The sequence below is a fragment of the Lutjanus erythropterus genome, chromosome 8 (genome assembly GCF_056507025.1).
Source record: "Lutjanus erythropterus isolate fLutEry1 chromosome 8, fLutEry1.hap2, whole genome shotgun sequence".
Classification (NCBI taxonomy): Eukaryota; Metazoa; Chordata; class Actinopteri; order Lutjaniformes; family Lutjanidae; genus Lutjanus; species Lutjanus erythropterus.
In genome coordinates, this window is record NC_139324.1 from 37914843 (window position 1) to 37933901 (window position 19059).

Sequence of the window (19059 nt, forward strand, 5' to 3'; positions counted from 1 at the left end):
CTGTAACATCATAAGTTTTTTTTTTTTTCAAAAGATAATACCTGGTTATTTCAATCAGTATAACACACTACATTCTCTTTCTGCAGAAAAACCAAGCCCACCACCGAAGCTTGGTGTGACTGATGTGACCAAGGAGAGTGTGACCTTGGCCTGGGCCAAGCCTGAGCAAGATGGAGGCAGCAGAATTACTGGCTACCTGGTGGAAGCTCTAGAAAAGGGCCAAGAGAAGTGGGTTAAATGTGGTGTCACCAAGTCCATTCACTTCACAGTTTCTGGTCTGAGGGAGAATGCTGAGTACTTCTTCAGAGTCAGAGCTGAGAACCATGCTGGATTCAGTGACATTAAGGAAATGGTCACTCCAGTAATGGTCAAAGACCAACTTGGTAAGTTATGACTATCAGATTCAATAAAATGATTAGTGAAGACTTAGAAGAAATACAAACAACAGAACAAGCCAGTATCCATTACTTGTAATGACTGCATATATCCCAGTTAAATGACACAATATTGCAATATTGTATTTCCCCTGGTATAACTTTCTTTGTTATTTTTTTACTCTAGAATCTCCTGAGATCATTATGAAAGACTTCCCCCACAACACAGTGTATGTTAGAGCTGGCTCCACCCTCAAGTGTGAGATCCCCCTGACAGGCTGGCCTTTGCCTAAAGTCAGTCTGACGAAGGACAATGTGGTGCTCAAATCAACAATGAGGTTCAACTCCGAAGTCACTCCTGACAGCATCAAGATTACTTTGCGTGAGAGCATTGCTGGAGACACAGGGCGCTATGATATCATTGCCTCCAACTCCACTGGAACCACCAAGTCTTTTGTGAACATTGTGGTTCTGGACCGCCCCAGTGCCCCACTAGGACCCGTGGAGCTGTCTGACGTCACAGAAGACAGTGTGAGCCTGAAGTGGCTCCCACCAGCATATGATGGTGGCAGCCCCATCACCAACTATATCATTCAAAAGAGAGAGACCACAACAGCCAACTGGATGGATGTCTCTTCTGCTGTGGCCCGCTGTACCATGAAGATCATGAAGCTAACCACTGGCCTGGAGTACCAGTTCAGAATCAGGGCTGAGAACAGATACGGAATCAGTGAGCACCTTGACTCACCAACTGTCACTGTTAGCCTACCTTACAGTAAGTGGTCTTTGTTTTCTTTGACTCCTTTATCTTCACATTTATTAGTTTTTCTTCTCTGTTTTTGCAAGATCTTAATATATTAACACCCTTTAACTTTTACCCATCAGCTATTCCTGATGCTCCATCGACTCCAGAGATCACTGCTGTAACCAGGGAGTCCATCACTGTTGCCTGGAAGGAGCCTAAGTCAGATGGTGGCAGCCATGTGTTTGGCTACCACCTTCAGATGAAAGACAGGAACAGCATCCTTTGGCAGAGAGTCAATAAAATGGTGATCCGTGCTACACACTTTAAGGTCACCAACATCAACGCTGGACTTATTTATGAGTTCAAGGTGGCAGCAGAGAATGCTGCAGGAATCAGTGCCTTCAGCAAGGCCTCTGATGCAGTGCTGGCTATTGATGCCTGTGGTGAGTTTAATGTAAAAAACATTGAGTCATGAAAATCTAATTTTATTTCTTAGCAACAGTTGTCTTATAATGAATAATTACTGTCTGTTCCTGCAGAGCCACCCGTTAACTTGCGCATCAGTGACATCACCAAGAACTCCATTAGCCTAGCCTGGCAGAAACCTAACTATGATGGTGGATCCCCAATCACTGGATACATCATTGAGAAGAGAGAGGGCATTAGTGCCAAGTGGTCCAAGGCTAACCTCACCAATATCACAGACACCCGTTTTACTGTGACTGGCCTTACCCAGGATGAGACATACGAGTTTAGAGTCATGGCCAAGAATGCTGTTGGCTCAATAAGCAACCCATCCATAACCGCTGGACCAGCCACTTGTGTGGACACCTACGGTAAGTCCACACATTTAATTACACACTGCAGATTGCTATTAAATTTAGTACAAACAAACACTTTGACACTCAGTGGCTTTTCCTCCAGAGCCAGTGTCTTTTGTGAAACTAGATATCACAGTTGTCCTTTTGCGTGTTTAGAAGTTGATACCTTATTATCACATCCAGTTCTGTCATGTTTGACGCACAGATCCATTAGAATTTGAAATCATCTGCCTGTTTTTGGTTTGTCATCCAGGTGCCCCAGAGATTGAAATACCTCAGGAGTACCTCAACGAGGTCAAGTATAGGGCTGACTCTAATGTGGAGCTCAAGTTTAATATCACAGCCAAACCTGCTCCCACTATTGAGTGGTTTAAGGATGGCAGAGAGCTTAAACCCACTGCCCAGCTCACTTTCAAACACACATTTGAGTCCACCAGTGTGTTCATAAGGGAAACAACTCGTTTGAACTCTGGAACCTATGAGGTCAAGGTGAAGAACTCCCTGGGATCTGCGTGCGGCATTGTCAGGCTGCTCATTCAAGGTATTCAGATTATTTAAAAACTGTATTTATGACTAATTTTGCCTTGCATGAATTGTATGTTATATACAGTATCCTGATGTGCTTGAATATGTTCCTCCCCTCTCCAGACAAGCCAGGCCCCCCTGATGGCGAGATTCAGTTTAAGAAAGTTACAGCTGACAACATCACCATTATGTGGTCTCCACCAGCTGATGAGGGTGGTGCTATGGTAACACATTACATTGTGGAAAAGAGGGAAACCAGCAGGGTCATGTGGTCCATTGTCTCAGAGAAACTGATAGATTGCATCGTTAACGTGCCCAGACTCATCCAGGGCAATGAGTACATCTTCAGAGTCCGTGGAGTCAACAAGTATGGCATCGGAGACCCACTAGAGTCTGCGCCTGTAATTGCCAAGAATGCATTTGGTAAGCAAACTTAATAATCACATCCTCATTTACCACAACTGCTGTTCAATCCAGATTGATAATTAGCTTTGAAACGTACTTCAATGTACTATTATATATTGTTTATACACACAGTAATATAGAACACTTGTGAAAACAGAGAAAATATTTTTTTTAATACATATCTATACTTAAATAATTGTTAATGAAAAACTAGTTCATTTCATCAACTTGAATATTTGGATTTTGTACAGTTCCTCCTAGTGAGCCATCCAAGCCTAAAGTGACTATGATCACCAAGTCCACCATGACTGTGATCTGGGAAAGACCAGCACTGGATGGAGGTAGCGACATTGATGGCTACTACCTGGAGAAGAGGGAGAAGAAGAGTTTGCAATGGTTCAAGGTTTGTTTACTGACCTATCTTCAGATTTCATTTTTTTGAATACAAAGTAAACCAAACTAATAACTGGTATTTATAAGCATCATTACATCCATTTTTGTCCAGGTGGTGAAAGGCACCATTAGAGACACCAGGCAGAAAGTCACCAACCTCGTTGAGAACAATGAGTACCAGTACAGAGTTTGTGCTATCAACAAGGCTGGAGCAGGAAACTACTCTGAGGCTTCTGACCTCTACAAGGCCTACGACCCCATCGGTATGCTTACAGCTTACATTTACTGGCATCCCCATGCCAGCATTTTAAGAATTTCTTTGTGAGATTTATTGTATTGTATTGTTATTATTAAGGTCTTTACATGAAGCTGCTGACAAATTTCATGCCCTTTTGTTTTCTCCAGATCTGCCTGGTGAGCCATCAAAGCTGCGTGTGGTCGATTCCACAAAGACCTCCATCACCATCGGCTGGGAGAAGCCTGTCTACGATGGCGGCAGTGAAATCACACACTACATTTTAGAACAAATGAACACTGAGGACAAAGAATGGGTGATCACCAATCCACAGGTCAAGGCCTGTGAGTATGTGGTGTCCCACCTGAAACCAGGAACCTACTACTTCTTCAGAGTCTCTGCTGTCAACTGCAAGGGCAAAGGAGAAGACATCAAGATGTACCAACCTGTGCAAGCCAAAGATATCTTGGGTTTGTATACATATTGATCGTCCATCGTATTCACATGGAACATGAGTCTTGGAGTAAACCTATTATTTTCTGGTGGCTTATTATTATGTCATTACTGATATTAAGTCCTGGTCTCCTCTCCTTTCCCACTTCTCTCCAACAGAGGAGGCTGATTTGGACTTGGATGTTCCAATGACAACTCAGTACACGGCCAGGGCCGGCCGTGACGTTGAGGTGTTTATCCCCCTGAAGGGGCGCCCTGCCCCCAATGTTACCTGGCGCCGTGGTGACCGCAACATTGCTGGTGACAACCGTTACACCATTACCAGCACAGAGCGAGCCACAATACTCCTCATCCCCAAGGTCACCCGTGACGACTGCGGCAAGTACCTGCTGGAGATTGAGAATGGTGTAGGAGAACCCAAGATAATCACAGTTTCCCTCAAGGTTCTGGACAGTCCATCCACCTGCCAGAAACTAATAGTCAAGAACGTGACAAGAGGAAAGCTGACACTCAGCTGGGAGGCTCCTCTCATTGATGGTGGTTCCCCTGTTACCAATTACATTGTCGAGAAGAAGGGCTCCACCATGAAGGCTTACCAGGTGATCACTGCCGAGTGTGCTAACACAACTTACAAGGTGTCAGGCCTGGAGGAGGATATAGCTTACTTCTTCCGTGTGTCTGCTGAAAATGAGTATGGTGTGGGCGACACTTGCGAGACCACTGAGCCTGTCAGAGCCACAGAAACTCCAGGAGCTGTTAAAAATCTGGTGATGCTGGACTCCACAAAGACCTCTGTTACCCTGCAGTGGACCAAACCTGACCACGATGGTGGCAGCCATATCTCTGACTACATAATTGAGAAGAGAACCAAGGATGATCCCACCTGGACTTTGGGTGCAACATGTAAGCGCTGCAGCTGTGAGGTGACAGGACTCAAGGAGAATGCTGTTATGGATTTCAGAGTATTTGCTAAAAATGAGAAGGGCAACAGTGACTTCTCCCAGATTGGACCAATCACAGTGATTGACTTCCTCATTCCACCTGAGGCCAACCTCAGTGACTATCCCAATGGAGAGCTTGCTGTTCGTATTGGTCAGAACATCCACATCGAGTTGCCTTTCAAGGGTAAACCAAGACCTGCAATCAGCTGGTTAAAGGATAACTTACCTCTGAAGGAAAGTGATAAGATTCGCTTTAGGACCACTGACAACAAGACTGCAGTCACAGTCAGAGGAGCCAAGAAGGAGCATGCCGGCCAGTACACCTTGGTTCTGGACAACAGAGTCATTAAGAACTACTTTGATATTAATGTGATCACTCTGGGACCTCCTTCAATTCCTGTTGGTCCTATCCGCTTTGATGAGATTAAAGCCCAGAGTATCATCATCTCCTGGGATGAACCAAAAGAAGACGGAGGTGGTGAGATCACCTGCTACAGCGTGGAGAAACGTGAGACCTCCCAGGCCAACTGGAAGATGGTCTGCTCCAGTGTTGTCAGGACCACCTTCAAGATTCCCAACCTGGTCAAGGGAACTCAGTACCAGTTCAGAGTCCGTGCAGAAAACAAGTATGGAGTCAGTGAAGCACTCACCTCCACAGATGTGGTTGCCCAGCACCAGTACAAACCTCCAGGCCCTCCAGGAAAGCCAGTGGCCTTCAATGTCACTAGTGATGGTATGACCATTAAGTGGGAGGCCCCAGGCTTTGATGGCGGATCCCCGATTTTGGGCTATCATGTTGAAAAGAAGGACAGGAACAGCCTCATGTGGCAGAAGGTGAACTCCACCATCATTTCCAACAGAGAGTACAGGATCATTGGTCTCATTGAGGGTCTGGAGTATTCCTTCAGAGTCTACGCTGAGAACAATGCTGGGCTCAGTCCTGTTAGTGAACAAAGCAAACATGCACTCGCTATCTCCCCTGTTGGTAAGTGCACGCTAAATACTACAATTATCTGTGATAATTATAATAATTTAATTAAAGTGTCCTCTTTTAACATCACATATATAATATATAAATCTAGGTATGTTTAAATGTGTTTTATAATGTGATTACTTTGATCAAAATTCTCTTTGCTTCTGTATTAGTTGAGGGTTTAACAATCAAGCACTATGGATTAATTGCTTCTGTTGTTCTTAAACAGATCCACCTGGCACTCCTGTCTGCATCGATGTGACCAGAGACTCAGTCACCCTGCAGTGGGAAATCCCCAAGAGGGATGGTGGCAGCAAAATTGTGGCCTATAGTGTGGAGAGACGCCAAGGCAGAGGCAAATGGCTTCGGTGCAACTTCACTGATATTAGTGAGACCCAGTTCACAGTGACTGGCCTGTCTGCTGGAGACAGATTCGAGTTCAGAGTGATTGCCAGGAATGCTGTGGGCACAGTCAGTCCACCTTCTAACTCCTCTGGATACATTATGACCAAGGATGAGAGCAGTAAGTATTTTCAAAATAAAAAAATATATACAAATGATCGTAAATAAATAATCATCCCTTAGATTGTGCAGATTCCTCATTTGTTCATTCTCTTTGTGTCCTCAGTTGCTCCTGAGATCGAGTGGTCTCCAGATCAGGTGCTCACCCTGAGGGCAGGAGAGAATGTTAAGCTCGGCTGCAGCATCACTGGACGTCCCGTCCCGCAAGTTCTCTGGTACAAGGATGGCAAAGAGATTGACAAGAGGACCATGATTGATATTGAGATTACCACTGGCATCGGCACCAGCAGTGTCTTCATCCGTGATGCTAATAGGAACCACCGTGGTATTTACACTGTGGAGGCCAAGAACAACTCCGGTACCAGGAAAGCTGATGTCAACGTCAGAGTACAAGGTTGGTAAACAAAGACGTATGATACAACAGTTTCAAACCTGATTCTCTTAACACTTAAGATTACAAAACTATAGCATTTCCTGTAAATAATATCAGTTGACAATGTTGCAATTTATGACTATTTTTTAAGTCACCCCTTTACTTTCTCTTTCCCTGCAGACACCCCTGGACCTGTAGCAGGTCCCATCCGTTTCACTGGCATCACGGCTGAAAAGTGCACTGTGTGGTGGAATCCACCTGAGAATGATGGCTGTGCCGCCATCACCCACTATGTGGTGGAGAAGAGGGAGACATCCAGGATCTCATGGGCCTTGGTCACCTCTAAATGCGAAGCCTGTTCTTACAATGCCACCAACCTCATAAAGGGCAACGAGTACCAGTTCAGAATCTCTGCTGTCAACAAGTTTGGCGTTGGCAAACCGCTGGACTCTGATCCTATCATCGCACAGATGCAATATAGTAAGTTAAGTCATTCACTGGTATTGTCTGTCTTACATATTGACCAAACATTAAAAATGCAAACACTACCCAAAGCTTGACATTCAGATCATGACTTTTATAACTTACACTGTTTTCTGCTCTCATCCTCAGCTGTGCCTGATGCCCCTGGTACTCCAGATGCTACCCATGTGACCGGAAGCAGCATCACCCTGTGCTGGACCAGGCCAAGGACAGATGGAGGTAACGAGATCAAACATTACATCCTGGAGAGAAGAGAGAAGAAGAGCCTGCGCTGGGTGAAGGTTTCTTCCAAGAGGCCCATCACAGAGCTGAGACACCGTGTCACCAACCTCACTGAGGGCAACGAGTACGAGTTCCGTGTCATGGCTGAAAATGGCGCTGGTGTTGGACCGGCCAGCAGTACCTCCAGGCTCTTCAAATGCAGAGAACCAACCACTACTCCTAGTGCCCCCACAGTAATCAAGGTAGGATTGCAGGAACACTGAACCATTCATGCGAAGGTGTCGTGGTCCATCTCCAAATTCTCATCCAAATTTTCTCATACAAAAAAACAAAAATCTTAATACAGTGATATAGATATACATAATTTCAGGTATATCAGTCATTGCCAAGTTATTTTGAGTAATAATAATCAAATTAGGTACTATTTTATTATGGAAGAGACCATAAAATAACTTAAATGTAGCAAAATAAGAATAAGTAACAAAGAAAAGCATACATACATCACACCATAAACTTTGCTCTTTTTTGTCAATCAGGTTATTGACTCCACCAAATCCTCAATCACTCTGGAATGGACCAAGCCAGTGTTCGATGGTGGCATGGAAATCATTGGCTACAACGTTGACATGTGTAAGGCCAGTCTGGAAGAGTGGCACAGAGTCAACAGCCAGATTTGCATCCACACCAGATATACTGCCAAGGGCCTGGTGCCTGGAGAGCTCTACAAGTTCAGGGTCAGTGCTGTCAATGGATCTGGAGAGGGAGAAGCTTCAGTGATGCCCAGCGCTGTCCAGGCTCTGGACAGACTTACATCTCCTGAGATCGACATTGATGCCAACTTCAAGCAGACTCATATCGTGAAGAATGGTGGCACCGCCACCCTTTCAGTTGCCTTCCGTGGCAAACCAGTTCCTCTCGCCACCTGGTCCAAGGTGGACGGTGAGCTGCCTGTCATGGCTGATGTCAATACCACAGATTCCTGCTCTACTCTGACCATCGAGGGTTGCACTAGGTATGAGGCTGGCAAATACACACTGTCTCTGGAGAACAACAGTGGGCGCAAGTCCATCACATTCACCGTCAAAGTACTGGACACACCCGGACCTCCGGGAGCCATCAGTTTCAAAGACGTTACTCGCGGAGCCTTGACAGTGATGTGGGATGCCCCTACCAATGATGGTGGAGCCAGAATCCATCATTATATTGTGGACAAGCGTGAGGCCAGCCGCCTTGCCTGGCAGGAGGTCAGCAATAAGTGCTCTCGCCAGATGATCAGGGTAACTGGTCTGGATATTGGCGTGCCTTATCTGTTCAGGGTGACTGCCGTTAACCAGTATGGCCAGGGCGAAGCTCATGAGATGACAGAGCCCATCATTGCCACAGAAGAACCCGCACCACCCAAGAGGCTGGATGTTGTTGACACCACCAGCTCCACAGCCTCCCTGGTGTGGCTGAAACCCGAGCATGATGGAGGCAGTCGCATCAGAGGCTACATTGTTGAATTCAGGGCTAAAGGCACTGACCGCTGGGTTGTTGCCGGTGAGTCCAAGTTCCCAAAGATGGTGGTGGAGGGCTTGCTTGCGAACACAGAGTACGACTTCAGGGTCAAGGCCAAGAACGATGCTGGAATCAGTGAGCCTCAGGGCACCCTCAGCTCTGTGGTCATTAAGGAGCCTCGCATTGAGCCAACTGCTGACCTCAGCAGCATAACCAACCAGCTCATCACCTGCAAGCTTTCCAACACCTTCACAATCGACATCCCCATCAGTGGCAGGCCTGCCCCTAAAGTCACCTGGAAGCTGGAGGAAATGAAGCTGAAGGAGAGTGACAGAGTCATCATCAGAACCACAAAGGAGAGAACCACTCTGATTGTGAGAGAAAGCAAGAGAAGCGACAGTGGCAAATATTACCTAGTCCTGGAGAACGCTGCTGGTGTGAAGACATTCACAGTGACCGTGGTTGTTGTTGGCAGACCAAATCCACCCACAGGTCCTTTGGAAATTTCTGGAGTCTCTTCAGAGTCATGCACCCTGTCCTGGTCAGAGCCATCTGACGATGGCGGCAGTGAAATAACCAACTATATTGTGGAAAAACGAGAGTCAGGCTCTGCCTCCTGGCAAGTGGTGAACTCCAGTGTGAAGAGAACCACCATCAAAGTGACCCATCTTACCAAGTATATGGAGTACACCTTCAGAGTGTGCGCTGAGAACAAGTTTGGAGTCAGCAAGTCCACCGAGTCGTCTCCTGTTGTCATTGAGCATCCATTTAGTAAGCAAAATACTGATTTTATATGTGTAGATGCCAGTTTAACATATTAATGTCCAGGTCAAATTAAGAATCCCTAATCTCACCTCCATTTCATTTCCACAGTTCCTCCAAGTCCTCCAACTCGTCCAGATGTGGTATCTGTTTCAGCCAACGCCATCAGCATCAAATGGGATGTGCCATATGCTGATGGCGGCAGCCAGGTGACAGGCTATTGGATCGAGAAAAAGGAAAGGAACACAATCCTGTGGGTGAGGGAGAACAAGCTACCCTGCCTGGAGTGCCATTACAAGGTGTCCAACCTGATTGAGGGCCTGGAGTACCAGTTCAGGGTGTATGCCATGAACATCGCTGGACTCAGCAAGGCTAGCGAGGCCTCCAGACCAGTGGTGGCACTCAATCCTGTTGGTGAGGAAACTTAACTACAAAGAAACAAATAGTTGGAGCCGTAGATTTTATATTAAATAGGATTTCAACCTGTTTAATATACAGTTGATGGCTCCAACTCGTTATTTGGATTTAAGTATTAATTTTTGCATGCATAATTGCTACAGATCACTCCTACTTTAAGAGAATAAAAAGCTGTGATTAAAGCTGTGGTACAGTGTTAAGATAAACTTCTACCTCTCCCTGCTCAGATCCTCCTGGTAAACCCGAGGTGACTGACATCAGCCGCTCCTCTGTGTCGCTGTGCTGGACCGTGCCTTTCAACGATGGAGGCAGCAAGATTGTTGGTTACGTGGTGGAGAGGAAAGTCTACAGCACAGATGAGTGGGACGACAACCGCTGGCTCAAGTGCAACTACACCACCATCACCGAGAACTACTTCACCGTCACCAACCTGGGAGAAGGAGAGACCTTGGAGTACCGCGTCATTGCCAAGAATGCGGCCGGTGTCCACAGTGCTCCTTCTGAGTCCACTGGACCAGTCACATGCAAGGATGAATACTGTAAGTTAGACAGTTACACAGGCATTACAATTAGGATTTTGGTTTTCATTGTAAATTTACATTCAGAGCTTGTGCAATTGCTTAAACCTTAAAATTACATTCTAAAACTTATCATTTAGTCGTCCTTCCAATTTGGAAGGAAAGTGTAATAAAAATGTAGCATCCTTACAAAAAAAAACATTGCATCATGCATCACAATTTTTTAGAAAAGCTGCTTTGAAATCAGGCATTTTAGGCTGCAACAATACCAAAAAAGCCTGTGAAATCCTGGAGGGACTGATAACTTTATTGAAGTAAAAATGTATTGTCTCTTCTTTGCTGTAGCTCCTCCCAGAGCAGAGCTGGACAGCAAGCTGGTGGGTGAGACTGTCACCGTCACTGCCGGCTCTGATGTCGTCCTGGATGGTGCAGTGGGTGGCAAACCAGAGCCTACTGTGTACTGGGCGAAGGGAGACAAGATTTTGGAGCTTGGTGAGAAATACTCGCTGACCTACACTGCAACCAGAGCCATGGCCGTCATCAAGAACTGTGACAGATATGACACGGGCAGATACATCCTGACTGTCAAGAATGCCAGCGGAATCAAGACCGCCTCTGTCAATGTCAAAGTTCTGGGTGAGCAGCCGAGGAACTACATTAATAAATCAGCAAAGCAACAAAACATTTAGTTGATTAGCAGTGGATAGATGTGTGTCTGAAATGTCTGATCTAATTCTCGCCCTCTTCCTCACAGACACTCCTGGAGCTCCGGCTGATAAGATTACCATCAGTAGAGTGACAGAGGAGAAGTGTACAGTGTCCTGGAAGATTCCTCTGGAGGATGGTGGAGACACCGTCACCCACTACATCGTGGAGCGTCGTGAGACCAGCCGCCTCAACTGGGTCGTCATGGAGACTGAATGCAAGACACTGTCATGTGTCAGCTCCAGGCTGATCAAGAACAACGAGTACATCTTCAGAGTCAGAGGAGTCAACAAGTATGGACCTGGAGTTCCACTGGAGTCCGAACCCATCATTGCCAGGAACGCATACAGTAAGCTGCAACATTGCTGTCAGGTTTCCTGATTGGGGTGCTATGGCAGCAGTCTAAAATATCTAAAAGAAAAAAAAGTTTAAATGTCTAATAAAAAGTTTTACAGAAAGTGGATTTAAGAAAAGCTGAGGAGATATTTTTGCAGCACAGAGGATTTTATAAGTTCATCATTTCATATCTAAGGCAACATTTTTAATTGGCCATATTTAATTGAGCATACTGAGAGCATGTGGTTTGATGACAATTTGGGGTTTATGTTTAAATGTTATTACAAAAATCAACTGGGAAACTGATATTGCTAAATGCAGTTGCAGAGCAAGACATTTTAAAACAATTAAATACAAATATTTACAACAAAATCCAACTAAAGTTTCAATGGTTTCAGATTACTATTTTCAAAAAGTTAAAGCTACTACAAGGAATGATTTTGTTGATTTGTTGATTTCCCTGTGGACCAAAAGTAGCCATTTCCACCACCATAACCACAAAATATAAACACAAAATAACCAAAATAACCTTCTCACAGATGATTTTGTTTTATTTTGTAGATTATATAGAGGCATCAGTATTAAATGGAAACAGTTTAATTAACTTTCAAACTCCTTGTTGTAGCTTTAATATACCCTCAATAATTTCCTCATCCACTGTAGAATGAGGTTAGGTTATGCCTTATGAAAGAAGAAAATTGATTATAATTAGATGTATTACAGTGTCTCTAACCTGTTCCACCCCTTTTCCCAGCCATCCCATCTCAGCCAGGCACTCCAGAGGCCACTGCTGTGGGTAAGGAGCATGTCATCATTGAATGGCTGAAGCCCGAGAGCGATGGAGGCAGTGAGATCAAAAACTACATTGTGGATAAACGTGAGAAGAGCAGCACCAGGTGGGAGCAACTCCTGAAGAAGCTAACAGACAGATGTTGGTTTTCACTCTCTGAAAAGTTGATTGTTATAGCTTCTCTCTCATAATATAATTTCGTTTCTTTTCTGGACCAGATGGACTCGTGTGAATAAGACTTACACCATCTATGACACCCGTCTGAAGATCACAGGCCTGCTGGAGGGAAGTGAGTACCAGTTCAGGGTGACAGCAGTCAACGCTGCTGGAGACAGCCATCCAAGTGACGCCTCGCCATACATCCTCTGCAAAGATCCCACATGTAAGAGACTTTAATTGACTACTTTCTCAAAATCTTAGGGTTACTTTGCCTTAACTTCTTGTGGTGGTCACAAAATTTCCACAAAACATCAGGGTCATTTTCTCTTTGATGGAATGATGCTGGGACAAACAGATAAACAACATATTTGTATTTCTTTTCATCTACTACCAGACACGCCAGCTCCTCCTTCAATGCCCCGCATAACCGACACAACCAAGCACAGCATCAGCATGACCTGGACCAGGCCCATGTACGACGGTGGCTCAGATGTTACCGGCTACGTAGTGGAGATCCTTGAGGAGGGCTCCGAGCAGTGGTACCGTGCCACAGCCAAGGCTCTCAAGACCAATGAGTATGTGGCCGCTGGCCTGGCAGCCAATAAGAAGTACAGATTCAGGGTAGCTGCCATAAACAGCAACGGCACCGGAGAGTTCAGTGAACCTAGCGCTGAGAGCGAGCCGCTGGAGAGAGTCGGTGAGTCAGCGCAGATTACATTTATCTATAATACAGTTTTTAGTTTTTATTGCTGTTATTAAAAACTGTGACAGAAGGTGGAGAAAACCAACTTTAGGCAGCAGACAGCAGGTTTATTTAGTTAGACCAACATGTATTCATCACCAGGAAAACTAAATGAGCCAGTTAGCCTATTACACTAACTTTCATCTTGTCTTTAAACAAATGTTGGTCCCATTTTATTTTACAGTACAGTATTAAGAGACAGCAAGTTGTACCTTGTATCACAAAAGTTTGTATGCTCACTGTTTCTATATAATATCATATAACAATATTCCTTAAAAATACACAAAAAAGTCAAATGAAGTATTTTAAGTGAAAGAAATGTTTTGACATTTTTACCAAAATTCTGAAATTAATAATACAGATTGTTACATTGCAACATTAATCCTTGACTATTCTCTGTCTACCTTTTCAGAAATGCCAGACCTGGAGCTGGCCGAGGACTTGAAGAAAACTGTGTGTCTGCGTGCCGGAGGAACCCTGCGTCTGGTTGTGTTTGTCAGCGGCCGGCCTTCACCAGTGATCGCTTGGAGGAAGACAGGTGTGGAGCTGCAGAGCCGAGGATACATCGAGACCACTGAAAGCTACACCTCGCTGATGGTGGAGAAGGTCAATCGCTATGACTCTGGAAAATATGTTGTGGAGGCAGAGAACCCATCTGGCAAGAAGACTGCCACTATCCTGGTTAAAGTCTACGGTATGTCAAAAGTCCAAAGTTGTCCAAAGTTTCTACAGATGCTAAATACAGGCTGAATTTTGAATAAATCTGTAAAATAAGTAAAATATCACCTTTTTTGCTCAGATTCACAAGTTTTGCTTTATAAAGACACTTGCAAACAGACAATAATATTTTATTTGCTCTACGTGTTTCTCTCCTGCAGACACTCCCGGTCCTCCAGGTTCTGTGAAGGTGAAGGACTACACCAAGGAGTCTGTTGTGATCACCTGGGATGTCCCAAGCATTGATGGTGGTGCCCACGTTAGCAACTACATTGTAGAGAAGCGTGAAGCCAGCATGAAGTCATACAAGACTGTGACCACTGAGTGTAGGAAGACCCTGTTCAGGATCACCGGTCTTGAGGAGGGTGTGCACTACTTCTTCAGAGTCCTGCCAGAGAACATCTATGGTGTTGGCGAGCCTTGTGAGACAGCCGAGGCCGTGCTGGTGTGCGAGGTGCCGTCAGTGCCTTTGAACCTCCAGGTTATCGATGTCACAAAGTCCACTGTCACGCTGCAGTGGGAGAAGCCGTTCTTCGATGGCGGCAGCAGGCTGACAGGCTTTACCATTGAGGCCTGCAAGGTGGGTTCAGACAGGTGGAGCACTGTGGCAACAGTCAAGTCGTCAGTGTCCCAGTACACCATCCAGTCTCTGATGGAGAACGACCAGTACCTGTTCAGGCTCAGAGCCACCAACAGCAGGGGAACCAGTGAGCCCATGGACACAGTCACACCTGTCACCATCCAGGACATTAAGGGTAAGACATTCTCATGATTAGAATCAAGGGTCTAAAGACAGAGGGTGTTGTACAGATTGGAAATTGTGATTTGTGAGACTGAACTGCCTTAACTCATCTGTCCTTCGTATTCCAGTGATGCCCAAGATTGACATGACCAGCATCCCTCAGAAGATGGTCCATGTGCATCGCGGCAAACCCATTGACCTCAACATCCCAATAAAGGCCAAACCGCAGCCTGTCTGCTCCTGGTACTTTGGTGGCGTCAAGCTGAAGGACACCCTGGACCGCATCAAGATTGACAGCAATGGCAAATATACCCATCTCGTCATCCGTGAGACCACCATCAATGACACGGGAGACTACACACTTGAGGTGAAGAATGCCATTGGCCAGGCAACTGAAGTCATCAAGGTCGTCATCCTCGGTAAGGAGACTTTATGCATACAAATGAAGGATCTGTTGAGTGCACTTTCACTAATTAGAGACTAGAAAAAAGTATCCATTAATCTTCAGTGCATAAAACCCACATCATTTAATACACCAAGTAAAATGCACAAACATTCTGTGAGTCTAACCAGCCAGCTTCTTGTGTCACTCCAGACAAACCTGGAATCCCTGTTGGTCCAATGAAGATCGAAGAGGTTGATGGCGTGTCAGTGACAGTGAGCTGGGAACCTCCAGAGAAGGATGGTGGTGCCAACATCGGCGGCTATGTGGTGGAGCAGCGCGATGCCCACCGGCCAGGCTGGACCACCATCTCTGAGTCAGTGACCCGACCCTGCTTCAAGTTCACCAGACTCTCAGAAGGAACAGAGTATGTGTTCCGTGTCGCCGCCATGAATCGCTTCGGTGTCGGTGGCTTCCTGCAGTCCGAGGTGGTGGAGTGCAAGAGTGCGAAGAGTGAGTTCTCCTCCTATCAAAGCACAGTCTTCTTTTTCTCTTTATTTTCTTTAATGTTTTTGTGTTGTGGAATTGCAAACTCCTTATTATTCTTCCCGTTATTTTTGGTCTCATTATTCCAGCTTCTTTTAGTACCAGGCATTTATGATGCACAAATGCATGCTTTTTCGTAAGCTTTTTTTTTTTTTTTCATGTACATGTATCTTTGCTTACTGATTAAAAAACTAACAAAAAAAAAACTTTAAACCTAACTAAAAGCTTTCAAACAAGGTGTATTTTAAGTCTGCTTCTAAAAGAAGACGCTGTTGTAGCAGACTGTAGTTCAGAAGAAAAAAGCCCAAAGAGTAAGACCATAATGACTGAATCAGTGAATCTTATCTATTAATTTGTGGACAGTTCTGCTCTTCTGTCATTCAATTCATCTCTTGACCCATCTGTTCTTTTGTAGCCATCCCTGGACCTCCAAGCAGACCAGAGATTGTTGATGTCACTCATGAGGGCATGACTCTGACCTGGCAACCACCTGAGGACAATGGTGGTTCCACCATCGCTGGGTACATCATTGAGCGTAAAGAGGCTCATTCTGACAGGTGGCTGAGGATCAACAAGAACCCTGTCACCATGACAAGGTACCGCTCCTCTGGCCTGATTGAGGGCCTGGAGTATGAACATCGCGTCACCGCCATCAACTCCAGAGGAACCGGCAAACCCAGTGAGAGCTCTGCCATTACTGTCGCCATGGATCCCATCGGTATGTGTAACAAACTCTTACTGCAGTGCTGCTGTAATGAGATTTAATCCTCACCACCTGTTTTGGATTCATGAAACATCTCTTTGTGTTGTTGAACAGAGCCTCCAGGTATTCCGGTTCAGGCCAGAGTCACAGACACCACCAGGACGTCTGTCTCTCTTGCCTGGCTGCCACCTGAAGAGGAGGGCGGTTCTGTCATTACTGGTTACTTCATTGAGATGCAGAAGGTGGACCAGGTGGAATGGACTCTGTGCAATACCACGCCTACCAAGATGTGCGAGTACACTCTCACCCACATGCCCCAGGGTGCCGAGTACAAGTTCAGGGTCAGCGCCTGCAATGCCGGTGGTACTGGAGAGCCTGCTGAGATTCCTGGAGTGGTTAAAGTTCAGGAAATGCTTTGTAAGAGAGCAAATTCTCTAATTTACAGTTTCCTTGCAGTCAAATAGACATCATACATTTATTGAATCTGTAATTTAATGGACAACAATCTAATCTGTGTCTGTTTCAGATTATCCTGACTATGAGCTTGATCATAAATACGTGGAGGGCTACGTGGTGCGGCAGGGTGGAGTCATCCACCTCTCTGTGCCCATCAAGGGTAAACCCATTCCTACATGCAAGTGGACCAAGGATGGTCGTGACATCTCCCACCGCGCCATGATTGCCACCCATGATGATATCACTGAACTGGTCATCAAAGAAGCACACAAAGATGACACCGGTACCTATGACCTGGTGCTGGAAAACAAATGTGGCAGGAAGGCCGTGTATATCAAGGTGAGCAGCTTAACTGAAAGATTTTGACTTCAATATTAAAAGTAAAAATAACAAATGCATTTGGGGTGAAATGGAACTAAACCGTCTGTTTATCTTCCCTCTCCAGGTGAAGGTGATCGGTCGCCCCGACATCCCAGAAGGCCCTCTGGAGTTTGACGACATTCAGGCCAGGTCAGTCCGTGTCAGCTGGAGGCCACCATCAGATGATGGCGGCTCTGACATCCTGGGATACATTGTGGAAAGGCGGGAGGTCCCCAAGGCTGCTTGGTACACAGTGGATTCCAGGGTAACTGAGACCTCCCTGGTGGTGAAGGGTCTGAAGGAAAATGTGGAGTATCACTTCAGGGTCTTTGCCGAGAACCAGTTTGGTGCTAGCAGATCTCTCAAGTCTGATGAGGCTGTCCTGCCAAAGACACCACTCTGTGAGTATGATACTTTTTGCAGTTGTTCTTATATCCAGTCCCAACTGATGTTCATCCAAAGTTGTGTTGTAAACATATTGGCCAAGTTAATTCACTTATTAGCAGGGTTGGATCAGATTACTCTGAAATGTAGTCAGTTGCTGATTACAAATTACATGGCAGAGAATTTGAGCATTTCTTCTTAAAAGTGACTCAAAACAATTAATCTATTATCAAAATAGTTGTTGATTAATTTAATAGTTGACATCCAATCATTTACTTGACTAATTTTTGCAACTCTTTTGGTTGTCATGTCATATTTCAAAGATGTAATCAAAACTGTAATCAAGCAATACTTGTTACAAGGTAACTATAATCTCATTACATCTGGGTTGATTATTGTTGCTTATTTTTGTAATCTGATTACGTAATCCTGATTACATGTAATCACTTACTACCCAACCCTGCTAGACATATTGACATGTTCTGATTAGATAAACACGTTGAAAACAATGTACATCCGTAATTCTGATGTCAGCAATCATCAAAAACATTGATTTCACTAACCACTAACATTACCTCTAGGCCCACCAGAACCTCCCAGCAACCCACCAGAGATCATGGATGTTACCAAGACTACAGTGTCTCTGTCCTGGGCCCGGCCCCGGGATGATGGTGGCTCCCGCGTCACAGGATACTACGTGGAAAGGAGGGAGGTATCGACAGAGAAGTGGGTCCGCCACAACAAGACCCACATTACTACCACCATGTACAATGTCACCGGTCTCATCCCCGATGCAGAGTACATGTTCAGAGTGGTGGCTCAGAACGACATCGGGCAGAGTGAGCCTGGTCCTGTTTCAGAGTCTGTGGTCTGCAAAGATCCATTTGGTGAGTTAACACTCCCCATTCCCACATGAATACATTTATAAAAATAAGTAGAATAAGTTGGCAAGACAATGAAGTTTTAAGACAAGTTTAAACCAAGTTGAACTTAACTTATGTAGAACTAATTCAAGAACTAGTTTACATCAGTTCCACTTATCTCCTTCTATCTGTTGTCTTATAGACAAACCCAGCCAGCCAGGAGAGATCGACATCATCTCTGTTACCAAAGACTGCATCACTATCCACTGGCTCAGGCCCGAGCACGATGGCGGCAAGGAGATTCTGGGCTACTGGATTGAGTTCAGGGAGGCTGGAGAGAGTTCTTGGAAGAAATGTAACAAGGAGCGCTCCAAGGATCGTCAGTTCACCATGGGCGGCTTGATGGAGGCCACCGAGTATGAGTTCAGAATCTTCGCAGAGAATGAGACTGGACTCAGCAGACCTCGCCGCACACCCATGGGCATCAAGACCAAACTGAGCGGTGAGCAGCTCCA

The 19059-nt window shown here is 45.3% G+C and overlaps 1 protein-coding gene across 1 annotated transcript in view; it reads left to right on the plus strand.

Moving 5' to 3' along the window:
- ttn.2 (titin, tandem duplicate 2) overlaps positions 1–19059 on the plus strand; it is a 221131-nt gene that overhangs the window by 191416 nt on the left and 10656 nt on the right. Inside the window, exons 222-253 of the mRNA XM_084725464.1 lie at positions 87–383; positions 562–1149; positions 1260–1562; positions 1659–1955; positions 2194–2481; positions 2589–2888; positions 3122–3273; positions 3376–3526; positions 3669–3968; positions 4111–5877; positions 6095–6388; positions 6494–6781; positions 6941–7240; positions 7373–7707; positions 8002–9733; positions 9836–10138; positions 10369–10680; positions 11005–11295; positions 11414–11713; positions 12455–12596; positions 12709–12872; positions 13044–13346; positions 13804–14085; positions 14270–14863; positions 14979–15269; positions 15446–15745; positions 16194–16496; positions 16596–16898; positions 17008–17276; positions 17383–17698; positions 18263–18568; positions 18747–19046. Coding sequence (XP_084581590.1) covers positions 87–383; positions 562–1149; positions 1260–1562; positions 1659–1955; positions 2194–2481; positions 2589–2888; positions 3122–3273; positions 3376–3526; positions 3669–3968; positions 4111–5877; positions 6095–6388; positions 6494–6781; positions 6941–7240; positions 7373–7707; positions 8002–9733; positions 9836–10138; positions 10369–10680; positions 11005–11295; positions 11414–11713; positions 12455–12596; positions 12709–12872; positions 13044–13346; positions 13804–14085; positions 14270–14863; positions 14979–15269; positions 15446–15745; positions 16194–16496; positions 16596–16898; positions 17008–17276; positions 17383–17698; positions 18263–18568; positions 18747–19046 — 12471 coding nt within the window. The remainder of the gene's footprint in view (positions 1–86; positions 384–561; positions 1150–1259; positions 1563–1658; positions 1956–2193; positions 2482–2588; positions 2889–3121; positions 3274–3375; positions 3527–3668; positions 3969–4110; positions 5878–6094; positions 6389–6493; positions 6782–6940; positions 7241–7372; positions 7708–8001; positions 9734–9835; positions 10139–10368; positions 10681–11004; positions 11296–11413; positions 11714–12454; positions 12597–12708; positions 12873–13043; positions 13347–13803; positions 14086–14269; positions 14864–14978; positions 15270–15445; positions 15746–16193; positions 16497–16595; positions 16899–17007; positions 17277–17382; positions 17699–18262; positions 18569–18746; positions 19047–19059) is intronic.